The sequence below is a fragment of the Drosophila rhopaloa genome, unplaced genomic scaffold (genome assembly GCF_018152115.1).
Source record: "Drosophila rhopaloa isolate 14029-0021.01 unplaced genomic scaffold, ASM1815211v1 contig_180, whole genome shotgun sequence".
NCBI classification, from domain to species: Eukaryota; Metazoa; Arthropoda; class Insecta; order Diptera; family Drosophilidae; genus Drosophila; species Drosophila rhopaloa.
This window is the reverse complement of record NW_025335062.1, coordinates 289646-317198: the sequence shown is the minus strand read 5'-3', so window position 1 is coordinate 317198 and position 27553 is coordinate 289646. Positions and strand designations below refer to the sequence as shown.

Here is a 27553-nt window from a genome sequence, read left to right as displayed (position 1 = left end):
GTGGATCCACCTATCTCTCAGAATGTAGCATCACCACCACAAGGGACTACTGAGTCCGGACAACCGGCTCAAGTTGGTTTTGCAGAAACAATGTCTGCTCCACCAAAATCCCTTTCAGTGGTTCCACTAAAGAAACAAATTTTCGTTTCTCGGCTTTCCCCTGATCAAACATCTTATGATATATTGTCTTATATACAAGACAAAACTAAAGCCGATTGTAATAGTGTAAAGGTGGAAAAGTTTAAGTTTTCTTATGCTAGAGACATTTCATCTTTCAAGATAACTGTCCCTAACGAGCTTTTTGAAGCCATATGCTCGGGCGACTTTTGGCCGGATAATATGGTTGTAAAAGAGTTCGAGGCTAAGATAAAGAAGAAGGGGCCCGTGGGAGTAAAACTTCCTAGTCGAGGCCAAATCAGTGTACCAATTTCAAAAAACTCACTAAATTGTATTCCGATAGGCTTTCCTTTGCATCTCATATTATTGTGTTCACAGAAACCTTGTTAAAGCCGGAGATATTTAGCTCCGAAGTTTTTCCATGTAAGTACACAATATATAGGTATGATCGTCCCTCTAGACGGGGAAGTGGAGTCTTAATTGGAGTTGATTCAAACCTCCCGTCGGAGGAGTTATTTTTTAATGAATTCAATACCATTAAATTTATTTGTGTAAAGTTATCGCTTCATGGTAACTTTATATACATAACTTGCTCATATTTTCCGCCGTTGTCTGAACTTCCTGATTATTTAAATCACCTATCCGTTATTAAGTCCGTTGCAAATAAGCTTTCCGATAGGGATCAGTTGGTAGTTCTAGGTGATTTTAATATACCTGGAGTTACTTGGTCCACTGAGGATAGATCGAATGTCTTACTACCTATAGCACAGCATGATTTTATTGACGGCCTGCTTGACATATCTCTATCTCAAGTAAACCATGTTCGAAATTCAGGTCGCCTATTTTATTTGTGTTTTGTATCAAATCCTGAAGGCGTGTTTCTGTCCAGAGGAGCACCACTCACGCAACCTAAAGATCCATATCACCCAATAATCGAACTTTCATTTCATACGGGTAGATTTATAGAAGAAAAATCAGAAAAATCCAAACGAATACATTGTTTTCGCAAGGCAGACTTTCTGAGGCTAAATAATTTTATTTCTGGCTTTAATTGGTCTGATTTTTACTTATGCAATAATATGTCCGATGCAGTTAATGTTTTTTACACTGCAATAAACACATTTTTTAAATCCTGTGTTCCGTGGTACCATCCGTCAACTTCGAATAAATCACCTTGGTTTAGCAAAGAGTTGACACACTTAAGAAATGTGAAGTCCAGACTTCTTAGGAAATATAAAAATACCGGTTCTCAATCTGTTTTTACTAGATATTTAAGTGCTCGGTCAAGATTTACCGTGCTTAATGCTCAGTGTTATAATAGTTACTTAAACCGTTGTAAGGTCCAGTTCTCTCAGGACCCGAAACAGTTTTATAAATTTGTTAACACCAAGCGTAAATCTAATTCTTTTCCTTCCTCGCTGTCGTTCGAAAACGAATGACGGCAACCGCAGATCAGGCAATAGCCGATTTATTTGCCCAATTTTTTCAAACGACTTACTCTACTTTAGATTATTCATCACAGCCTTATTCTTACACCATGTCCAAGTCAAACCTCATATTCTGTTCCACTTTAACAGAAAGCTCTCTTCTTTTGGATCTTCTTCGTATTAAGCCTGTTTATTCGCCAAAGCCCGATGGTATTCCTGGGTGCGTGCTTAGGTATTGCGCTAAGGCCCTGTGCGAACCTCTTTACAAGTTGATTACCTTATCTCTAGAAACCTCCCAATTCCCAAATATTTGGAAGGAATCATTTGTTATTCCTCTTTTCAAAAAAGGTAACAAGTTAGAAGCCAGTAACTACAGAGGTATTTCTAAGTTGTCAGCTATTCCTAAGCTTTTTGAAAAAATTATTACTCCTCATTTGCAGCTCCTTTGCAGATCAATCATTTCTCCGTGTCAACACGGATTTATTAAACGTAGATCCACAATCACAAACCTTCTAGAGCTCATTACATTTGTGATAAAAGGCTTCAATAGTAGTTTTCAAACAGACGTCATTAACACTGACTTTAGTAAAGCATTTGACTCCGTAAATCACTTACTTCTTATTCAAAAACTTGACCTTTTAGGTTTTCCAGTTGATCTGCTTAAATGGATTTCAAGTTATCTGAATGGTCACAAAGGGTCCTTTTTAAAAATTCAATTTCTGAAATTCTCCGTGTTACTTCCGGTGTCCCACAAGGGAGCCATCTGGGTCCGTTACTTTTTACATTATTTATTAACGATCTTCCATCAATTATAAGTCATTCTCGCGTACTTATGTACGCAGATGATTTTAAGTTGTGCCTGCAGTATAAGGACATTTCCTGCCATTTAGACTTAAAATCCGATCTAGATAATTTTCAAAACTGGTGCCGAGATAATTTACTAAATTTAAACGGTTCCAAGTGCAAGCTGATGACTTTTTATCGGGCCAATCCGATATACGCGACTTACACGTTAAGTGGCAGCTCTTTGGATAGAATAACTCTTGTAAACGATCTTGGCGTTCTCTTGGACCCTAAACTAAAATTTTCTAATCACATTTCGTCCATGGTTAATAAAGCCAGAGGAGTGCTTGGATTTATTAAAAGGTGGTCAAAAGAATTCGATGATCCTTATTTGACTAAAACTTTATTTATTTCGCTAGTCCGTCCGATTCTGGAGTATGGGTCTCCCGCCTGAAGTCCACAATACGGAATACATATTGGTCGTATTGAATCTGTACAAAAAAACATTCTTCTTTTTGCTTTACGGCGCCTAAACTGGGATGCAAGAAGTCTATTAGAATAAGAAGGTAAGATAAGAACCTTCTTATTCTAGTAGACTTCTTTTGATTAATTTACCATCCCTAGCCAACCGTAGAACGATGCTTGGTATTATCTTTATTTATAACCTTATACATGATGATATTGACTGCCCCGACTTGTTAAGTCGGCTAAACTTTTCTGTGCCAAGTAGATTGACAAGAAATTATATTCCCCTAACTTTAAATCATTGTAGATCTAACTATGCCTTGCATGAGCCTTTCGGAGTATTATGTTCTGACTATAATATACTTTTTCCTGTAATGTCAAATCTTGACTTTCTGCCGCTCCTAAAACGATTAATACTTGCTTCATTGGCACAAGATTGATCTAACTATTACTTTTTTCCCCGGACCTTTACCTTTATTTTCCTATCTCGCGTCTATCTTATCGCGAATCGTGCTGTACGATACACGGCTGCGCCCCTCGGTCGGTTGGGCGGGTAAGTGGGCCGTGGGACTCCGCGCGAAAAAAAAAAAATAAAAAAAAATAATACCATTCCAGAGTTTGGTTCATATGTTTGGGACTTGAATAAGAAATATTCACATAAATTTTCAGTTTGATTCGTCAATAACTTTCCAAGCTAGGTTGCCCGGAAGCTGAAAAAAAAGTCGTTTAAACAAGAAAGGAAAGCTAACTTCGGGAGGAGCCGAAGTTAATATATTGCAGAATATTCTGTAAATTATATTCTCCAAAATTATTCATATGATGCATTCTTAATACTATTAATAAATTTCAACTTCCTAACTATAAAAACAAAAAAATTTTGGCATTTCCAATCGTTCAGTTATATGGCAGCTATAGGATATAGTCGGCCGATCCTGGCCGTTCCGACTTATATATTGCGTGCAAAGAAACGAAGGGTGTGTGCGAAGTTTCAATATCTTCGATATCTTTTAAACTGAGTTAAACTAGTTCGCGTAGAAACAGACAGACAGGCGGACATGCTTATATCAAATCAGGACGCGATCCAGATCAAGAATATGTATACTTTATAGGGTCGGAGATAGATGTCTCCTTCACTGCGTTGCACACTGTTGACCAAAATTATAATATCCTCTGCAAGGGTAAAAAAATGAAACCGCTTGGGTCTAACGACCGCGGTTCCGATCATCGGAACTAATTGGAATTTCGTTTTGAAACTTAAGCAAGATATTCTTAAATAGTTGTTCTAACAATTTATGCAATAAAAAATAAATCGATTGTATATTATTAATTATTAGATCAGAGGCAGACATTTTGATGATGTTTTGCGGCCAGCAAGCAAAATTTTAGAGTACGACATCTAAGAATATGTTTCCTCATAATTGGATGGGCAAGCTGTCAATTCAATGTTGTTTTATGTTTATGTTACGAGTGGACCATAGAGTTGTTGCGTTTTGAAAAACCAATGAGATAAAGAAAGTAATTAATTTAATTAAATTTCAAATAAATATTAATTTAAATATTTGGTGGTCTTATTGAAGTCAAATAGAATTCTCAGTTAAGCGTTGCCGAGGTATGCAGACTGACAGAAGCAGCATAAGATCGAACGCAGGACCTTAAGGCCTATTTTAGTTAAATCGAGTTCAGTTTACCGTTGTTGAAATTTGGGAGACCTTAAATATACACACATGAAAACCGACATTCATTTTATTGCTCTGGAAGGGTAAACTATACAAAGCTAGAAATATACTAATCTTAATTATCCACCAACTTCTTGTCCGTTGGTCCTGCGTTCGATTTTATGCGGCTTCTGTTAGTCTGCATACCTCGGCAACGCTTAACTGAGAATTCTATTTGACTTCAATAAAAACAAGTGAATATCTGGATTGACATTTCAAAGAAAATTAGACCACTAAAAATGTGTCCATTTCTGAATTGGGAAGTCCAACTGCAACAAAAAACCAAACTATCATCTCTGTAATACATTGTCGATTTATCGTTTATTGTGTTATTGGTCCGAAAACAGCTATCATAATAAATATATATTTATACATTATAATAAATTATAACTTGTTTTAGCAAAAGTCTGTTTTTATAAACGTCTTGATCTCGGAAACTATAAGAGGTAGAGAGGTAGGAATTGCTAATCAGTGTGAATAAATAATTTTGTTCCCAAAAATTTGGTGTTGAAAATTGAGAGAGAGCAGATAAAGTTTTTATATTACGCCTATGTTCAAGCAATACATTCTGTAATATTTTATTAATTAGGCGGTATCACATAGTTGGAAAAACCACCACACCGTTACTTAAATTTTAAAGAAATAATAATTATACGCTGATAACGTTTAACATACTTCCAAATATATTTCAGTTGACTATGAATGATTTCAGCGTACATAGAATAATTGGGCGTGGCGGTTTTGGAGAAGTATATGGATGCCGAAAAGCAGATACTGGAAAAATGTATGCTATGAAATGTTTAGACAAAAAACGGATTAAAATGAAACAAGGAGAAATGCTCGCATTAAATGAACGAAACATGCTGCAAGCAGTCAGCACTGGAGTAAGATTATTTTTAAATAGTGTATTGGTTTTTTATAATTGTATTCTCTTAGATTGATTGTCCGTTCATAGTTTGCATGACATATGCATTTCATACGCCAGATAAACTCTGTTTTATATTAGACTTAATGAATGGCGGTGACCTGCATTACCATTTATCTCAACATGGTATTTTTAGTGAAGACGAAATGAAATTTTATGCAGCGGAGGTAAGCAATACTAACAAATATTTTATTTTAATCTAAAGAATTTAAATTTTTAGGTGATTTTGGGGTTAGAACACATGCATAAACGTTGCATTGTGTACCGTGACTTAAAACCCGCCAACATATTGCTCGACGAAAATGGTCACATACGAATTTCTGACTTGGGATTGGCTTGCGACTTTTCAAGAAAGAAGCCACATGCTTCAGTTGGAACTCACGGATATATGGCTCCAGAAGTATTATCTAAAGGAACGTCGTACGATTCTTGCGCTGATTGGTTTAGTTTCGGCTGCATGTTGTATAAGTTGCTTAAAGGTCATTCTCCATTTCGGCAACATAAAACAAAGGATAAGCATGAAATTGACAAAATGACATTAACTATGGTACGTTTTTAGCTTTTTCTAACTTAAATAAAAATATATTAAAAATATATTATCCTTCACTGCTTTACAAACTATAACTGAAATTATAAGACCCTAAGTCTAAAATGGAAAATAAAAGTTATTTGACAATTTTGTTTAATAAAAATTGAATGATTAATTTTATTTAAGCAATATTTAAGACTAATATAGATTTTTTTCATAAAAATCTTTTGGAATGTGTACTAAACGTATTTCAGTTTAATAATCAATTAGAAACATTTGTCGTGAAAGAGTATCCATTTCACTCAAAACTTTTTGCAGTGCATAATTATAATACATACGGTCAAAAGTTTGCAATAAAGTTAAAAACTCATTTTTGATCCTACAAAGTATATATATTCTTGGTTCTTACGCTCCCGCTTTTTCGTTTCTTCTGCCTTCCGACTAAATCAAAATTGTAAAGCTTTTTTCCGCTTTGCGGTATTTATAACTACTCAACGTACAATTTTAAAATTCAATTTGGTACAGAATACCTAAAAATAAATCAAATGTTTTGGCAAAACATTATTTATTGACGGAAATTACTTAATCGCCTACTTGACTTGAGTTTCGTATAAAATCCTGAAGGTTTGGTTCTGTCGAGGGTGTTCTGTGCGATGTGAGATGATGGGGATGATCTGTAGATTCTGGGCTTTGAAAAAGAGTTATTAGCACTGGCGAATGGTCAGATGAAAGGTCCGAAAGCGCTTTGGCGCTTATTATATTGCGTGAAAGGTTTTTGGTCACCGCAAAATCTATTAAGTCTGGCACCTTTCTGGGATGTGCTGGCCAGTATGTGGGGGTACCTGGGGAAACATATTCCAATTTGTTGCTCAGTCGTGATCCCCAGTAGGTATGGTTGGCATTATAATCTCCTGCTGCTTTAAAGCGATCTCCAAGTAAGTTGTAAAAATCCATGAATTGTCCTTTAGAAACTGTAAAGCGAAGCGGGCAGTAGACAACGGGCCGTTACCTGACTGCACTATGATAGACGTGGCCTGAAAGTAATTAGTTGCAAACCTTTGGTGAATGGTGTTTGATGCGTTCCCTGATTAGGATGCCGGTTCCGTCGTGGGCTTTACTGTCTGGATGATATGTGCGGTGTAAGGTGTAGCCTCTTATTTGGAAATTGTATTTGTTTGTGAGGTGCGTCTCCATCAGGCAGCTTAATGTCGATATGATTTTTATTCAGGAACTGTGTTATTTCAAATTTGTGCCGGGAAACGCCATTGGCGTTCCACATGGTTATTCGTTGATATGCCATCAATTATTTGGACTGCTTGGCTGCAAGCAACTGTAACACCAAGGTCGCATGGTCGTTTTTATGAAGGACATAAATTCCATCATACTTTGCTGCATAGCTTCCAGTGGGCATTGTGACTGTCCTGACCCTTGCTGAACGTTTTCTAGATGATACTGTAGTTTGCCGTGTGATTTCCTCCGCAGTTTACCCATTTCTTCTTTTAGGGGTCTTTCTTGTTGGCAGGGCAATTAACGGAATTATGAAATTCTCCACAAACTGCACAGTCTGATCGAAGCGTGCAGTATGTCCTGTTGTGTCCATACTCCTGACAGTTTGTACATTGCACCGGACCGTTCCTTTTATGTGGTTCTTGCGCCTTAATTCTTCGGTGCAATAGGTATTGCAGGTTATAGATGGGGTGCACTTAATTTTTCTTCAATACTCTGCTGTCTGGCTCCAGCTGTACTTTGAAGAGTGGTTGGGGATTTTTGTTACTGTTAATGATGTTACTAACATTCTTTGGAAAAAAACATTTTCTTTGAGGGCATCGATAACTTTATGGGGGTTATGTCGGGCTCGATTCCATGAGTACAACTTGGAAATCCTTGCTGCTTTTTAGTTGGTACGTGTAGTACTTTTTCTCAACTTCCTCCAGGTATTTAGACACAAATGTTCTTCGGATTTGGTCTGAAGTTTGGTTTCGTGAATATTCCCTTTAGTGATCGGAACAACATGAAAATTTCCGTCCCCGACCAGCGGAACAATTTTGTTGACCAGGGCGTTCGAGCTTTTCTCCCTAATGTAAATTGGTGGGGGCTTTGGTTTCGGTTGGGTCTCTTTACCCAGTTCTAGTTGAGTTTCAGTTAGAAGGGCAAATCTGTTGTTATTGGATCTTCCGGGTAATTCGTTGTCTCTTTGGACACGGTTTATTTTTGGCTTATTACCCACCTCGGTGTTTTCGGGCTAAGCTTACGCTTAATTTGGCGCTGCAGTCGACGACATCGCAGTGGTAAGATCCGTTGCTGTAGAAGTTGTTGGTTTTGCTGCCGGTGCTGTAGTTGTTGTTGTTACTTTTGGTACGATTGCAGAAGTTTTACCGTGCATGTTGATGATGTGCCAAGGGTCGATTCTGATGGTGGGGCGGTTTTCCATTAAGAACTCCACGCAGTTGGAGTGGGAGTAACAGTGAGTAAAGAGGGTGACAACGATCGTGATCTTTGGGTATCGACTGACAGTAGAGCAAGGTGTGTCTTTATATACGTTTTTTGCACTTCGCTATTGTGCGTATAGATATACGAGAAGTACCCGTCTCTTCGGCACACCGAGCTTATGCGCTCTTTATTTGGTTCGTCGGTCATTAAACTTTTAGCGTGGCACTATTATAAAACAATTTGCCCTTGATATAATAATATCACTGATTTGTGTTTTTTTTATTTATTTATTTTTGTTTTAGCGTCTTTTTGCCTATTTTGTAATACACCAATTTAGTTTTTTAAATTTGATTTGTTTTTAATACATTCACTTTCAACTCTTCCCGGAGATCGCGCAAAGCACGTCCGCTCTCTTTGGAGTTAAGTATAAATGAGTTGCTAAGATCAGCATTTAATAAAAATTCGGTATCCAACCAAAGCGCAGCAGAGTGTGTGCCAACAAGGACTTAATAATTTGTGGATCCACCCAATCCTCATATACCTTATCAAACCTTTTGCAGTTCACTTCATTTGTGCTCCAAAGTACATCTCAAAAAGACGTCATTTTACTGGCTTTAGTAAAGCACTTGACTATGTAAATCAATTAATTGTTGTTCGGAAACTCGATTTTGTAGATCTGCTTAGATGGATCTTAAGTTATTTGAGTGGCAGGACACTAATTGTACTTTTTAAAATTCTCATTCTAAATCTAAATATAAATCCAATTTAGACAACTTTAAAAACTGGTGCCGGGGTAATTTACTAAATTTGCACGCTGATGACTTTTTATCGGGTCAACCCAAAATAGCCGAATTACATGTTAAATTTCAGCCCTTTGGATAGGAAGTTTTTAATGTTTTCTAACTTTATTTATTTCTTCTCTTGTTGTAGTAGACCACTGTTGTTTAATTTACCCTTCCTAGCCAACCGTAGAATGATGCTTGGTACTGTCTTTATTTATAACCTTATTCATGGTGAGATTCACAGCTCCGACTTAGTAATTTGGGTAAACTTTTCTGAGCCAAGTAGATAAATTAGAAATTATATTCCCCAAATATAAAATCATTGTATATTTAACTATGCCTTGCATGAGCCTTTCAGGCACCCAGAACGTCAGTCAGACACAAAAACATTTGGAGTCCGAAACAAACCCTTGGCCATTTGGGATTTACCAAAATTTTGCTAAAAACTGTGGACCTCAACCATTGCTACATCAACTTATCTAGTCATGGTGAGCAAGAATATATACCATATAAATATATGTTATACATTATAAGGTCGAAAATGTCCCCTTCACTGCATTACAAACTTCTGACCAATTTTAAATACCAAGGGTAACAAAAATTAATCTGTTTCCTTTGGCAGGTATAGGATAGAGTCGTCCGATAAGCAAGATCTTTAAAAATTATCATTTTTAGATATAAAATTTACGATTTGGACAGTTTCATTGTGTGAAAAAAAAATAAATATATATTACAGCTGTAGAATATAGTACACAGATTTTTATTACTCTTGGAGTAATACCAAAAAGCGTGTACTGCGCGAATTTATACTGTCACAGTCGTAAGTTAAGATGCTAAGTTATATAAATTAACATGCTATCACTTATCGGGTTTGATTAATTCATTTTATTGCACTTCTTGCTGCTTACACTTTTTAGAATTAAATTTTTGTTTAACCCCACATTTCTAACTATGAAAACGGAAAAAAAAAGATATCTATTGCGGTTACCTTAATTTAAACTCCCTTGTTTCAAATTTGTCTCCTCTTCTACAGACCACCAAATTTCATCAATTAAGATTAGTTTTCATGTTTAGATATTTGACTCCTTTAACAGCTGTAAACGGCGGCTTACATACGCTTACTCGTAGAGTAACGAGTATATTATATTACTTAGAATGTTCGTAACAGGTAGATGGAAGCGTTTCCGATCCTATAACGTATGTATTCTTGATCAGGAGCAATAATCGGGTCGATTATCTGTTTTCTTACGCCACGCAACTTTTGCCACGCCCACTCTAACGAAAAAGAAAAAAACTTAAGCAGACAGTAACTGTTGTTTAGACTGACACCGCTGTTAGTGCACCTTTTTGCTTGGGCGGCACCAAACTTGGTTAAGAGTATATTGTATTCGTGCAAAAGTATGTAACAGGTATTCTTGTTCAGGATCACTAGCCGAGTCGATCTAGCCATGTCCTTCTGTCCGTCTGTCTATCCGTATGAACGCTGAGATCTCGGAAACTATAAAAGCTAGAAGATTGGCATTTTGCATGTAGATTTTAGGAGTTCCTACGCAGCGCAAGTTTGTTTCAAAATGGTGCCACGCCCCCTCTGACGCCCACAAGCCACAAGCTGTGGCCACAGTATTGATGATATTATGAAAATTTAAATTGATATTTATTTGTTTCGTCAATAAATATCGATTGGCCTAATAAAAGTTTGCCATGCCCACTCTAACGCCCAAAAACCCATTAATCGCTTAAGCCTGGCTAGCGCCTACATTTTCTCCTTTCATGGCGCCATCTAACGGATGACTTTGGAACAGCTGGCCAAGGTGCTCAACAGAGTCAACGTTAATTCTCGATAAGGATTTCTATTATAGGAAATTGCGATGGTTTTCATTTGTCAATACCGAACTATATCCCAAGAACTATGCAAATCAAATCAAGTTAGCCAAATTGGAGGTCTGAGTCAAACAATGGCGTATGTGTGTATGTATGTAAACATATACATATGTATGTATTTACATTGTACACAGTTGCAATTGCCCGGCAAAGATAACTCCTTTCAAAGAAAGCTATTCGCTATACCCGTTACTCGTGTTATGCAAACATTTAGACTTTAATATACATAATACTATTTAAGAATGTATGTGTTTAGCCAATATAAGTATGTAAGTTTAATATTTCTAGTCAATTTATTGCACTCAAAAACATAAACATAAACACAGCTGCTGGTGCAGGACAAAAGCTGCCTGCCCTAAAGCAGCGCTGGTGCTGATGCTCGTGCTGTAAAGCTGCCAGCACTAAGAGATCGCCAAATTCAAATTGATAATTTGAACTTTTGGTCCTTTTTTCCTGTGGTCACTATAATTCACATTATGTTAAAAAAAAAACAAAAAAAAACACAAGAAGGCATATTTATATTAAGTTGTTTAGCTGAGTAACGGGTATCTAATAGTCGAGGCACTCGACTATTGCGTTCTCTCTTGTTTTTGTTGGTTTTTATTTTGGGAAATATTTTTATTTGGCACGAAATTTGTTTTGCTTCCAGATATATATTTATTTTTTGACCAACGCCAAGGCAATAGTTCCGAAAGTTATTATTTGCGGCGACCAACTACTGATTTGGCACGTTTACCACTTCTTCGAATCGATGTTAACGGCGCAACTTACAGCAGCTAAGCGGTTTTTATACGCTTGCAGAGGGTATTATAATTTTGGTCAGCAGTGTGCAACGCAGTGAAGGAGACATCTATCTCCGACCCTATAAAGTATATAAGTTAACCGGTCGGTGAAATCCGATCCGCAGCGTCAACAAAGTTCGGCCAGCGATAGAGTTGCGGGCCTCCAGCGGCGGCTGCCCAAAAGTGCGGCATCAGCATCTTGGCCGAACGATGGAGTGGCGAGCCGCAGTTTCATTATACCCTTGCAGAGGGTATTATAATTTTGGTCAAAAGTGTGCAACGCAGTGAAGGAGACATCTCCGACCCTATAAAGTATATATATTCTTGATCAGGATCACCTCCTGAGTTCATATAGCCATGTCCGTCTGTCCGTCTGTCTGTTTCTACGCAAACTAGTCTCTCAGTTTTAAAGCTATCGAGTTGAAACTTTGCACACAGCCTTCTTTCCTTTGCACGCAGTATATATGTCGGAACGGAACTGATTGATCGGAACGGCCGGGATCGGCCGACTATATCCTATAGCTGCCATATAACTGATTAATCGGAAATGCCATAACTTTGGTGTTTTTAAAGTTAGGAAGTTGGGATTTTCTATTGGCTTTATATTTGGCCAATCAATCCAACCTACCAAATTTCATAAGGATCGGCCAACTAAATCCTATAGCTGCCATATAACTGATTGATCGGAAATGCCATAACTTTGGTGTTTGTAAAGTTAGGAAGTTGGAATTTTCTATGGGTTTTATATTTGGCCAATCAATCCGACCTACCAAATTTCATAAGGATCGGCCGACTATATCTTATAGCTGCCATATAACTGATTGATCGGAAATGCCATAACTTTGGCGTTTGTAAAGTTAGGAAGTTGGGATTTTCTATCGGTTTTATATTTGGCCAATCAATCCGACCTACCAAATTTCATAAGGATCGGCCGACTATATCCTATAGCCGCCATATAACTGATTGATCTGAAATGCCATAACTTTGGTGTTTGTTAAGTTAGGAAGTTGGGATTTTCTATGGGTTTTATTTTTGGCCAATCAATCCGACCTACCAAAGTTCATAAGGATCGGCCGACTATATCTTATAGCTGCCATATAACTGAACAATTGGAAATGCTATAGCTTTGGTGTTTTTAAAGTTAGGAAGTTGGGATTTTTTATGAGTATTAAAAATGCATCATATGAATAATTTTGGAGAATATAATTTACAGAGTATTCTGCAAGGGTATATCAACTTCGGCTCCGCCCGAAGTTAGCTTTCCTTTCTTGTTTCGAATTGTACTTTATGTTTCTAAACAGAGCTCAAGCTGCCCTAACGGGTTACCAAGTAATAAAATACAATGAAAACACTTTTGTGATAATTGGCGCTCAACCGTGAAAAGTTCCGCGATTCTGAATTAAAAAAAAGAATTCATGAAAAATAACACATTCAAAGTCGTTTAAAAAATAACAAACGCTATCGTCTTAAAAAAGATTAACTCGGGAAAAATAAATAAATAATTTTTTTAAAGTGCAAAAAATGTTTGAATGCGCAGAAATAAAAACGAAATAAAGTTTTAAAAGAAAAAAACTAAGAACTTCCAGTTAAAAGCGAAATCAATTTTAAATTTTCCTAAGTGCAAAAATTGTTTGAGTGCGGAAGAAAACAATAAATAAGAACTTCCAGTTAGAAACAAAAACAATTAATTATTTTTTTTAAGTGTAAATTCTTAAGTGCGAATATTGGAAAAGAAGATTCTGGTGCCCTGTAACTGGAGGATAAATTAGCTGTGAGTAACCTGCCACAGAATTTATCACAACGATTAGCCTCCCGCAACAAAACAAAACAAAGATTTTTTTTTTGGCAAAATGTAAGTGAGGCGAATGTTTATTACCTCTTTAGTATAATCAAACTTCAGAAAACATAGAAAACAATTGATTTTCCCAGTTCAGAGATTATTCTTAATAAATAGAGAAGAAAAAGGCACAGGCAGTAGCGACGAGGAACTTCTAGAAAGTTATAGGAACCTAAAAATAAAGAAATCACAGACTAACGAATCCGCACGGTATATTGGGAACATTATCAGTATGGCAAATAGCGATGTTTCTGAAATTGTACGCGCCGCAGATCAAGCAGCGTTGAACACACAGGCCCAGGTCCTTGAAAAGAAGTTCCAAGAGTTAGAGGGTAGAATAGGTTATATTTCTCTGACAAATAAGGAGGTTAAGGCCTCTGAGGCCATAAGTATCGACAATAGTATAAAGTGCGAAGAGCCTTTAGACGTTGTCAAGTCCATTCCCGAATTCGACAAGCGGCTAACGCTGCGTACACCGTTTTTAAGCCCTTTAATGGCAGTTCCAGACACTACCAGGCAGTAGCAATTATTAGGAACAAATAAGGGGCAATGCAGATGCGGTATTAGCCTCTAAATAAGTATTACGAATTTAGATAGCATTGAAGCGAACGCTTGATTTCACGTACCCATAAAACATTAAGTCAACGACTCCGCAACATTGTCACCGGGCAGGAGCCCTGAACTAGTATTCCCAAAAAAGCTAAGCCTTCCTAATAAAACATAATCCCACAAGACTCGATTCGGCTTTAATAGAAGACGCGCCGCAAGCCTGGCTAGGTTTGCAAATGAAAAAGAAAAGCCCCAAAAAACTGGCAGTCAACACAACCAGAAACCGAGCAACGGACAAAAAAATCCGCACTACGTTAAGTCTGGGCAAGACCAGGCTTACAAATACAGGGATCCCGGTAGTCCTAAACAACGACCATTTGGTCAAAGGAACCAGTATCAGGTGCCCGAGGCCATGGAAATAGACCCTACTTCCCGATCAAAGCTGCACCCAAACAACAAAAAAGTTTATGAAGATGTCTCGATGTGAACTCTTCTGAGAACTACCAAACAAAATGGGGATAATGTATATGAAAATTATGCGAAGGCCGAAGCCTTAGCTATAGAGGACGAAACTTCGGACCTGGAATATTTTAATTTTTTAGGGGAAGTCCCCATTTCAGGGCATAACTCGTACGATAGCAGGGTATATTAGGCTGTTAATAGATACGGGTGCCTCAAAAAACTATATTCAGCCCCTAACGGAGTTCAAACATATATTACCGGTTGAAAAGACCAAATATTACGTAGATTATATTCTCCAAAAATTATCATATGGTGGAACATTCTTAAAACTATTAATAAATTTTATTCAACTTCCTAACTATAAAAACAAAAGTTCTGCATTTCCCATCGTTCAGAAATCTACCTAAGGAAATTGAAGTGATCCTGGCGGTCTGGATATTCCGAAAAGAAGTCAAGTGCGTAAAATCAATTTAATAAAAACATAGGATATGCTTATATCAGATCAGGACGCGATCCAGATCAAGAATATATAAATTATAACAAAAGTGTTTTCATTATATTTTATTTATTGGTAACCTGTAGAGCAGCTTGAGCTCTGTTTAGAAACTAAAATTACAATTAAAAATGAAACTGCGGCTCGCCAGCGCTTGGATTTGGGCCGGATCGATGATTCACCGGCCGGACCGGATTGATTGGCCAAAAATAAAACCCATAGAAAATCCCAACTTCCTAACTTTACAAACACCAAAGTTATGGCATTTCCGATCAATCAGTTATATGGCAGCTATACGATATAGTCGGCCGATCCCCGCCGTTCCGACTTATACTGTGTGCAAAGGAAAGAAGGGTGTGTGCAAAGTTTCAATTCGATAGCTTTAAAACTGAGAGACTAGTTTGCGTAGAAACAGACAAACAGACAAACGGACAGACCGACAGACAGACGGACAGACGGACATGCTTATATCAACTCAGGAGGTGATCCTGATCAAGAATATATACTTTATAGGGTCGGAGATGTCTCCTTCACTGCGTTGCTCACTTTTGACCAAAATTATAATACCCTCTGCAAGGGTATAAAAACCACCTTCTTCATCTTAAATTGCCTAAAGGAATTTGAAGGGATTGTGGGTCTGGATTTCATAAAGGAATTCAATGCTAAAATCAATTTAGTAAAAAACATAAAAGATAATGAAGGCTGCAAAGAGGCTCTTCAATTTGCTGAATTTAAGGATGTGAATTTTGTAAAAGTTGTAAAAAGACGTACTGATGGTTATTAAAAATTATTTTCAAAAGATGATTAAATTAAGATCAAATGCATTTGCGGACCCCAACGAGTCCCTGCCGTATAACCTAAACACGGTTGCTACAATCCCAACAGATGAAGAACCCATTAATTCGAAAATGCACCCCTACCCTCAAGGGGTTTCGGATTTTGTCAACACGGAGGTTAAACAACTTCTTGCTGATGGCATTATTCGACCTTCAAAATCGCCCTACAATAATCCCATCTGGGTTGTAGACACAATTTATTGACTTTAGGAAACTAAATAAGAAAATCGAAGATGATAAGTACCCCATTTCTAACATATCGGTAAAACTGTCGAATTTGGGAAAAGCCCAATACTTTACAACGTTGGACTTAAAATCTGGATTCCACCAGATAGAGCTGGCGGAAAAAGATATAAAGAAATCGGCTTTTTCACTGAACAATGGAAAGTACGAATTCTGCAGACTCCCTTTTGGGCTAAAATACGCCTCTAGTATTTTTCAAAGGGCTATTGATGACGTTTTAAGGGACGTCATAGGGAAAATGTGTAACGACTACATAGATGACGTGATCATTTTTTCCGAAACAAAAGAGGATCACATCAAACATGTTGATGAGATCCTAAGTCGTTTATGCACCGCCGGTATACGCTTGTCCCAGGAAAAATTTTTTAAAGAAAGCTTCGAATACCTGGGATTTGTAGTATCGCGAGGGGTGATCAAAACTTCCCCAGAAAAGGTGCAAGCCATTAAAAACTTTCCTGCCCCAAAAACATTATTTAATCTTAGATCCTTACTGGGGCTAGCTAGGTATTTTATTACAGATGTTTTATAAAAGGGTTTGCTACCATCGCTCGTCCGCTTATAAATATTCTAAAGGCCGATAATGGAAAGGTAGGTGCGAATCAGTCTAGGAAAATTGAGATAAAATTAAATCAAGCTCAAAAGAGGCATTCGAACGACTGAAAAATATTTAGACCGACACCGCTGTTACTGCAACGCTTGTTACTCTTTTTGCATGGGCGACACCAAACTTGTGTTTTTTTTTTCGTTTTATTAAGTTTGCTCACAATATTTTTTGTTGGTTTTTATTTTGGGGAATATTTTTTTTTGGCATGCAATTTGTTTTGCGTCCAGATATATCGGAGGAAGTAACCCTCATGTATCCCGATTTTATTAAACCCTTTGACCTAACTAAAGATGCCTCACAACATGGCATAGGTGCCGTATTATCTCAAGGTAAACGACCTATTACCGAAATTTTTCGAATTGCAATGGCGAGGAACACCTGGCGGCAAATGTAAAGGAACTCTTAGCCATAGTATGGGCGCTAAAGAGTTTAAGAAACTCTATATCCATCAGCTCGCGAGCAATTATAGACATTAAAACACCTTTACTTCAACTTATCAAACTGTTTCCAAAAATAAAAACCCTATACTGCGACAACGAACGTTCTCTTAACTCAGAAACCATAAAATAAATCTTAACAGGAAACTTTGGAATTAGTATTGCAATTTCCCCACCTCTGCATCGCACATCAAACGGAACGGTAGAGCGTTTTCATAGTACGTTTGTCGAGATAGCTCGTTGCCTAAAAATAGACAGAAAACTTGACCATACCATTGACATTGTGCTATTAGCAACTATAGAATATAACAAAACAATTCACTCCGTAACAGGTAAAAAACCTGTCGAAATTATCCATTCAACCCCCAATGAACTTGAAATAGAAATTAAAGAAAATATACAAAAAGCTCAGGAAAAAACCATGGACCACGTAAACAAAGACAGGGTTTACAAAAGTTTTCAGGTAGGGGAGAGAGTTTGGTTAAACACAAATAAACGGCTAGGAAAAAAATTATCACCACTTTGTTCCGAGGAAACCGTTGAGGCGGACCTGGGGACAACGGTTTTAATAAAGGGGTCCATTAGAACAACCTAAGATAGATTAAGAAAAATTAGTATTAACCATTTTCCTTTTGTTCCTTTTAGGCTAAACCACGTCGCCATATTCCTCCTGACAGTACTGACCACGAACGCGACTTTCCGACTTAGTGACTATTTACACGCCGATTACATACCGGTGACCGACGGGGACGTAACTATCTGGGACGAGTACGGATACTTTGGACACACAGCTAATATAACTTATGCGGACGAAACATCTTCATTAACGACAAAGTTCCCAAAGAAACATATGGAACTAGTAGTACACAATTAAGATACACCATAGACAGGGTTGTAGTATTAACATGTTAGGATCCACACTAAAAGTAATAGCAGGGACTCCAGACTTTGAAGACTGGGAACAAATAAAATGCAGACAATTGCAGTTAATACAGGCTGAAAATAATCAGATAGACATTAATCTTCTGTCCCAGCAAGTAAACTCCATTAGCAAGTTAGGCAAGATAGACTCCGACCACCTGTACGAGAAATTTCTTGCAAAAAATAGAGCAGTAATAACTGAATTGGAAATTTTAATTACATCTAAACCTTTAGCAAAAAAAAATTTGTTGTGTCCAGTTATTTTAGATAACATTGATGCGAGAGAGATAACGAATGAACACCTTACAAATGTCAGTATGGCTGACGTGCTGGCGGTGTTTAAAGTAAAGATATTTCAGAATAATAACATTTTGTATTTTCTAGTTAAGTTCCCAAAACCGAAAGTAATGATTTATCCCGTTTAGCACAATAACGTAATATAAGATTTAGATCAACACAACACTATAGTTGACTGCAGGGAGCAAATTCTGGCCGTCTTTAACTGCGACATAGCCGTAGAAACAACCTTCTGCAAAACCTTGGAGACTTCAACATGCGCTCAGCAGCTAATGACCGGCGTTCTCGCCCACTGCGACACAAAATCCAGCCATCTTCAGCCAGTAGTTATGGTAGACGAAGGCATGCTTATCAACAACGACGCTGCTGCAAACATAACGGGCGGCAATACTCATCAAAACATTGCCGGCACGTTCCTTATAACCTTCGACGACCAAATAAGCCTGAATCATCATGGGGTTCTGAAGAAAACACCAGCTGAGCATCACCAACTCCTCAGTCTACCGTTTCTGCACGAATTAAGCCAACGCAATCTCCAGCGAATCGGCGATCTTGGGGGCCAAATTACCTATGGCTCCGTATTCAGCTGTGGGGCTACCACCGTTCTTCTATTAGGATGCTTTGCTCTCTTCTTCCTGATCCGACGCCGAAATAACAAGAAGACCCGGAGCAAGCTGCATGCAGAAATACTTGGAAAGACCGAGGGCGGCCTTAACTTAAAACTGGGGGGAGTTAACACGACCACGGTCAACGATCTGAGCCCAACACTGGATGCACGCGTAAGCGGGAATCCGGCCGGTGAAATCCGATCCGGCCCATGCAAGCGCTGGCGAGCCGCAGTTTCATTTTTAATTGTAATTTTAGTTTCTAAACAGAGCTCAAGCTGCCCTACAGGTTACCAATAAATAAAATATAATGAAAACACTTTTGTTATAATTTATATATTCTTGATCTGGATCGCGTCCTGATCTGATATAAGCATATCCGTATGTCTGTCCGTTTGTCTGTTTCTACGCGAACTTGTCTCTCAGTTTTAAAGATATCGATGATATTGAAACTTTGCACACACCCTTCGTTCCTTTGCACGCAGTATGTAAGTCGGAACGGCCGGGTACGGCCTTAGTCCGAAACTAGTACCTCATACCTTAAAGTCTCATGCCTAACGAAATGCTGCATTACTTTCTCTTTGACACGGCCATTCTGACATATACACGTCCTCGTGTCATCAATTCGTAATCCAAGCTACATAACTAGACTTTTGTTAGCCAACTTTTAAATCCATCGCCAAATACATTTGCTTCACACATCTTCAAACACAATAAGTTGTCCATAGAAAAAAACAAACTAACTGTACATCCACCAGTGCATCTTGCCAACTTATATGTGATGGCAATCGGAGATTTCATTGCGTTTATACAAGTTTTCGCATCCAAAGAAAAGGTGTGAAACAGATAAACGTATTTAGTAAAAGCGTCGATTTGTACAATGATATTATATTTTACGATTACTTTTTCCGCTCAATTTATATATATATATATATCTATATGGATGGTGTGCCAAGGAATGATAATTTTTGGAATTGGATGTAATTCAATTTCAGGTTTTCCTGACGTACCCTTAGAAACTCTGCATGTAATGCAGTTCTCCACAAAACTTCCAACATATTTTGCCATACCAGACAACCACTAATGATCGTACACCTTGTCTAGCGTTTTCTCCCAACCTAGATGCATGATAGACTTATGTACTTGATTTATAACTGACCAGCGGAACGTACGAGGAACTACAGGTAAACATTCCTCTGGACAAAACATTTGATCTAATTCATAGGTGGCAACTAATGCCACTGGTAAATCATTCCTCAACTCAGTTACGATTTCTGATATTTCTAGATTCTTTTGTTGTTCCACCAGTATCCAGTATCATATAGCTCGCGAACGTCGGCGAGTGCAGACGTGTTTTTCCTGCCTTCTTATCGTCAACGAATATTTAAATAAAACGAAAGCATAGTGCAGTGCAAGCTCTAAACAACAGTACACAGTGGGCGAAAAGACGCTTAGTGCGATGAACTTCGTACTTTTTGTGTATATAAACAAGAAGAAAATCTAAAACATTAAGCTATGAGTGAATTCGACACTCATACGGTGCTCCAACGTCAGCAAGACGAGCGTCGGCTCTCTCTGCAACGTGACAACAATGCATTCAATCGTGTCAATGCAAGACAACGCAACCGAAACCCAACAAAAACTAACCAACCGCGATCAATAACCCCAAGCCCGAGTAATGAACTCAATACAACATCGCAAGGCAGGGCGCGCTCTTGCTCTCCAGCGCTCTTGTTGGATAAACCCCCATACCCTTCCCTCATGCCAACCTGCTTAGCCACGGTCACCAGTACAGTGACGTCACTAGCAACTGCAACGGCAACTTCTACAATAACTACAATAGTATCGTGCCTAACGAAACTGCTCGCGCAATACCATCTACTGTAACAACGAAATCTGCTGTGCAAGCAAATATTGCAGCACCTTACACCAGCGCGCTCTCTTCAAAAAATGTTCGGCCGTACAGACTGGTATGGATCGGTACATACAAATAAAACGTAAGCTCAGCCCGCAGAACTCTAGACTTGGTAATTCTGCTAAAATAGCCCGCGGCACCTCAAAACAATCTACGATAGAGAAGCCCATAGAAGCAAACAGATTTGGTATTTTGGCAGCTAAATCCGATGATATACCTCCTGAATACATCGTGGGGGCCAATAAAAAGCCTAAGCCGCCGCCGATTTACATTCGAGAGAAAAGTTATAATGCACTCGTAAACTCGATACTGAATCTAATCGGACCAGACAATTTCCACATAATTCCATTAACAAAGGGAAATATTCACGAAACAAAAGTTCAGACTAATACGGAAGTAAACTACAACATTTTGTCGAAGTATTTAAACGACAATAATAAAAACTTCTACACGTACCAATTAAAAAGCAGAAAAGGCCAGCAAGTAGTACTTCAAGGTATTGAACCGGAAGTAACACCAGCTGAAGGTACAGGCGCACTGAAGGAGAAAGGTTTTAATGTAAAAAATGTTATTAACATTTTGAATATAGAAAGAAAGGTAGAACTTGAACCCGAAACCAAATCCAAGCCTCTGAAAAAAAGAAGTGCATCCAATTTTTACTCTCCAGTTCCTACTACACCGCAGAATAACCGTAGAAGAGCCGCATAAAAGAAATAGGCCGGTGCAGTGTAATAATTGTCAGGAATATGGCCACACAAGGTCTTATTGCACGCTTCGTCCAGTATGTGGAGACCTTCATGACTCCCACAAATGCCCAAAAAATAAAGAAACTGTGTGGAAACACACCAAAAGTGTGGAAACTGTGGAGGTAACCATACGGCTAACTACAGGGGCTGTTCAGTCGACAAGGAACTGAAAAGTCGCACACACCAAAGAGTGACCACATGCGCTCAGCAGCTGATGACCGGCGTTCTCGCCCACTGCGACATAAAATCCAGCCATCTTCAGCCATAGTTATGGTAGACGAAGGCATGCTTATCATCAACGACACTGCTGCAAACATAACGGGCGCCAATACTCATCAAAACATTGCCGGCACGTTCCTTATAACCTTCGACGTACCCCATACGTAAATCATCATGGGGTTCTGAAGAAAACACCAGCTGCGCCAGCCATGGCAAAAATCAACATTACTGAGCATCTCCAACTCCTCAGTTTACCGTTTCTGCACGAATTAAGCCAACGCAATCTGCAGCGAATCGGCGATCTTGGGGGCCAAATTACCTATGGCTCCGTATTCAGCTGTGGGGCTACCACCGTTCTTCTATTAGGATGCTTTGCTCTCTTCTTCCTGATCCGACGCCGAAATAACAAGAAGACCCGGAGCAAGCTGCATGCAGAAATACTTGGAAAGACCGAGGGCGGCCTTAACTTAAAACTGGGGGGAGTTAACACGACCACGGTCAACGATCTGAGCCCAACACTGGATGCACGCGTAAGCGGGAATCCGGCCGGTGAAATCCGATCCGGCCCATGCAAGCGCTGGCGAGCCGCAGTTTCATTTTTAATTGTAATTTTAGTTTCTAAACAGAGCTCAAGCTGCCCTACAGGTTACCAATAAATAAAATATAATGAAAACACTTTTGTTATAATTTATATATTCTTGATCTGGATCGCGTCCTGATCTGATATAAGCATATCCGTATGTCTGTCCGTTTGTCTGTTTCTACGCGAACTTGTCTCTCAGTTTTAAAGATATCGATGATATTGAAACTTTGCACACACCCTTCGTTCCTTTGCACGCAGTATGTAAGTCGGAACGGCCGGGTACGGCCTTAGTCCGAAACTAGTACCTCATACCTTAAAGTCTCATGCCTAACGAAATGCTGCATTACTTTCTCTTTGACACGGCCATTCTGACATATACACGTCCTCGTGTCATCAATTCGTAATCCAAGCTACATAACTAGACTTTTGTTAGCCAACTTTTAAATCCATCGCCAAATACATTTGCTTCACACATCTTCAAACACAATAAGTTGTCCATAGAAAAAAACAAACTAACTGTACATCCACCAGTGCATCTTGCCAACTTATATGTGATGGCAATCGGAGATTTCATTGCGTTTATACAAGTTTTCGCATCCAAAGAAAAGGTGTGAAACAGATAAACGTATTTAGTAAAAGCGTCGATTTGTACAATGATATTATATTTTACGATTACTTTTTCCGCTCAATTTATATATATATATATATCTATATGGATGGTGTGCCAAGGAATGATAATTTTTGGAATTGGATGTAATTCAATTTCAGGTTTTCCTGACGTACCCTTAGAAACTCTGCATGTAATGCAGTTCTCCACAAAACTTCCAACATATTTTGCCATACCAGACAACCACTAATGATCGTACACCTTGTCTAGCGTTTTCTCCCAACCTAGATGCATGATAGACTTATGTACTTGATTTATAACTGACCAGCGGAACGTACGAGGAACTACAGGTAAACATTCCTCTGGACAAAACATTTGATCTAATTCATAGGTGGCAACTAATGCCACTGGTAAATCATTCCTCAACTCAGTTACGATTTCTGATATTTCTAGATTCTTTTGTTGTTCCACCAGTATCCAGTATCATATAGCTCGCGAACGTCGGCGAGTGCAGACGTGTTTTTCCTGTCTTCTTATCGTCAACGAATATTTAAATAAAACGAAAGCATAGTGCAGTGCAAGCTCTAAACAACAGTACACAGTGGGCGAAAAGACGCTTAGTGCGATGAACTTCGTACTTTTTGTGTATATAAACAAGAAGAAAATCTAAAACATTAAGCTATGAGTGAATTCGACACTCATACGGTGCTCCAACGTCAGCAAGACGAGCGTCGGCTCTCTCTGCAACGTGACAACAATGCATTCAATCGTGTCAATGCAAGACAACGCAACCGAAACCCAACAAAAACTAACCAACCGCGATCAATAACCCCAAGCCCGAGTAATGAACTCAATACAACATCGCAAGGCAGGGCGCGCTCTTGCTCTCCAGCGCTCTTGTTGGATAAACCCCCATACCCTTCCCTCATGCCAACCTGCTTAGCCACGGTCACCAGTACAGTGACGTCACTAGCAACTGCAACGGCAACTTCTACAATAACTACAATAGTATCGTGCCTAACGAAACTGCTCGCGCAATACCATCTACTGTAACAACGAAATCTGCTGTGCAAGCAAATATTGCAGCACCTTACACCAGCGCGCTCTCTTCAAAACAATGTTCGGCCGTACAGACTGGTATGGATCGGTACATACAAATAAAACGTAAGCTCAGCCCGCAGAACTCTAGACTTGGTAATTCTGCTAAAATAGCCCGCGGCACCTCAAAACAATCTACGATAGAGAAGCCCATAGAAGCAAACAGATTTGGTATTTTGGCAGCTAAATCCGATGATATACCTCCTGAATACATCGTGGGGGCCAATAAAAAGCCTAAGCCGCCGCCGATTTACATTCGAGAGAAAAGTTATAATGCACTCGTAAACTCGATACTGAATCTAATCGGACCAGACAATTTCCACATAATTCCATTAACAAAGGGAAATATTCACGAAACAAAAGTTCAGACTAATACGGAAGTAAACTACAACATTTTGTCGAAGTATTTAAACGACAATAATAAAAACTTCTACACGTACCAATTAAAAAGCAGAAAAGGCCAGCAAGTAGTACTTCAAGGTATTGAACCGGAAGTAACACCAGCTGAAGGTACAGGCGCACTGAAGGAGAAAGGTTTTAATGTAAAAAATGTTATTAACATTTTGAATATAGAAAGAAAGGTAGAACTTGAACCCGAAACCAAATCCAAGCCTCTGAAAAAAAAAGTGCATCCAATTTTTACTCTCCAGTTCCTACTACACCGCAGAATAACCGTAGAAGAGCCGCATAAAAGAAATAGGCCGGTGCAGTGTAATAATTGTCAGGAATATGGCCACACAAGGTCTTATTGCACGCTTCGTCCAGTATGTGGAGACCTTCATGACTCCCACAAATGCCCAAAAAATAAAGAAACTGTGTGGAAACACACCAAAAAGTGTGGAAACTGTGGAGGTAACCATACGGCTAACTACAGGGGCTGTTCAGTCGACAAGGAACTGAAAAGTCGCACACACCAAAGAGTGACCACTGCTCGCTCACACCTATGAAATCTACGCATGATGTCTTCCTCCTACAGCCGTTAAATCTTCAGCTAATAATGAGTTCACCGACAAACCCGAAAGCTTTGCAACTGCTCTAAAAATGGGTCTGAAAAGTACCGCTCATCAACCAGGAGAACAGTCTACGAACAAAATTGAAACAATGATATGTAATCTTCAACAAAGTATGATGAATTTCGTGGAATATCTTATGCGAAACCAGCACCGATTGAGGTGCTTGTTGCTCAAAAACAGACTTAGTAATCAATGGCTCCACTCCGTATATCACTGTGGAACGCCAACGGCGTCTCACAGCGCAAACTCGAGTTAACTCAATTCCTTAATAATAACCATATCGATGTAATGCTACTAGCAGAAACTCATCTTACAAATAGCTTCGCCACTAACTACATGCAAGCTACATCTATAGATGTACAGATGGATCACCGATCTTTAAAGTTTGCCGCCGTATACTGTCCTCCTCGGTTTACAATATCCGAATCCCAATTCATGGACTATTTCAACTCTCTGAGCGAACAATTTATAGTAGCAGGAGGCTTTAATTCCAAGCATACGCACTGGAGATCTCGACTTGTGACTCCAAAGGGAACGCAGTTGTACAATGCAATAATAAAAGCAAGCAACAAGCTAGACTGTGTGTCACCTGGGACAACTACATATTGGCCAACAGATCCCAGAAAACTGCCAGACTTGATAGATTTTGCAGTCACAAAAAAACATTCCACGCAACCTGATAAGCGCCAACTCCTTATCAGATCTATCGTCTGATCACTCGCCTGTACTCCTTCAACTAAATCTACATCCAGTTGCGGTAGATAAACCATTCAGACTAACAACGATTAAAACCAATTGGCTTAAGTACAAAAAATATGTAAGTTCGCATATTGAGTTGATATCAACAAATCCCAAAAATATTACATAGAGCAATTATACCCAATGAGCTCCAAGTTCCCACTTTGAAGAGCACACTCATCACTCTGCGCACCATTATAATCTACAATGCCAATAAGGACATCCACAGAAAACTGGGCGCGCAGCGACGGAGAAAGAGCCGACAGATTTGCAGAACATCTTCAAAATGTATTTCAGCCCAATACAGCGGGATCTCACTGCCAGCACCATCAGATATCGACACATCTATGTATGAACCAATTGTATTTAGGCCACATGAGTTACTCAAAATCATAAACGAACAACTCAACCCAAAAAAATATCCAGGATGCGACCTAATATCACCAAAAATGATTATTGAACTTCCTTTCTGTGTAGTTCGAGCTATTTGCCAACTCTTCAATGCAATAACGAGACATGGGCACTTCCCAGAGAGATGGAAAAATTCGATCATCATAATGATACCAAAACCTGGCAAAGACCGCACAATTGCTTCATCATATAGACCAATTTGTTTACTAACGTGTAAATCAAAACTCTTCGAAAAATGCTTCTTGGCACATATTACCCCATATCTCAGAACACACAACAAAATCCCGACTCATCAATTCGGTTTTCGAGAAAAACATGGAACCATCGAGCAAGTCAACCGCATAACTTCTGAAATCCGAAATGCATTCGAATAAAGGGAGTACTGCACTGCGATATTTCTGGACGTATCACAAGCTTTTGACAGATTATGGTTAGAAGGTTTAATGCACAAAATAACAGAAATGCTCCCAACCAACACTCACAAACTTCTGAAATCATACCTTTACAACAGGAAATTCTCAGTAAGATGTAATGCTGCCATGTCCGATGATTACATCATCAGAGCCGGCCTTCCTCAAGGCAGCGTGCTCGGACCAACACTCTACCTTATCTATACTGCGGACATCCCAACGAGCATGCAACTAACCACATCCACTTTTGCTGATGACACAGCGATCCTAGGCCGCTCGAGATGCGCCAAGCAAGCAACGGCGCAACTTGCTAAACACCTGGTGGCAGTAGAGAAATGGCTATCCGACTGGTGAATCAAAGTTAACGAACAAAAATGCAAACACGTAACGTTCACACTTAACAGGCAAGACTGCCCTCCACTTACTCTAAACAACACAGAGGTTCCGATAGCAAATGAAGTAACATATCTTGGCGTACACCTCGATAGACGTCTTACTTGGCGCAGCCACATTGAAGCCAAAAGAACACATTTAAAGCTCTAAGCCAACAGCCTCCACTGGCTTATCAAAAGCCGCTCGCCCCTTAGCCTGGACTTTAAGGTAATTCTATACAACACCGTTTTGAAACCAATCTGGATGTAAGGCTCTCAGTTGTGGGGGAATGCCAGTAACAGCAGTGTGGATATAATGCAA

General features: G+C 38.9%; 1 protein-coding gene across 1 annotated transcript in view; it reads left to right on the top strand.

The window, feature by feature from the left end:
• LOC108039093 (G protein-coupled receptor kinase 1) overlaps window positions 1-27553 on the top strand; it is a 269899-nt gene that overhangs the window by 137987 nt on the left and 104359 nt on the right. Inside the window, exons 8-10 of the mRNA XM_044459230.1 lie at window positions 5200-5391; window positions 5444-5599; window positions 5653-5979. Coding sequence (XP_044315165.1) covers window positions 5200-5391; window positions 5444-5599; window positions 5653-5979 — 675 coding nt within the window. The remainder of the gene's footprint in view (window positions 1-5199; window positions 5392-5443; window positions 5600-5652; window positions 5980-27553) is intronic.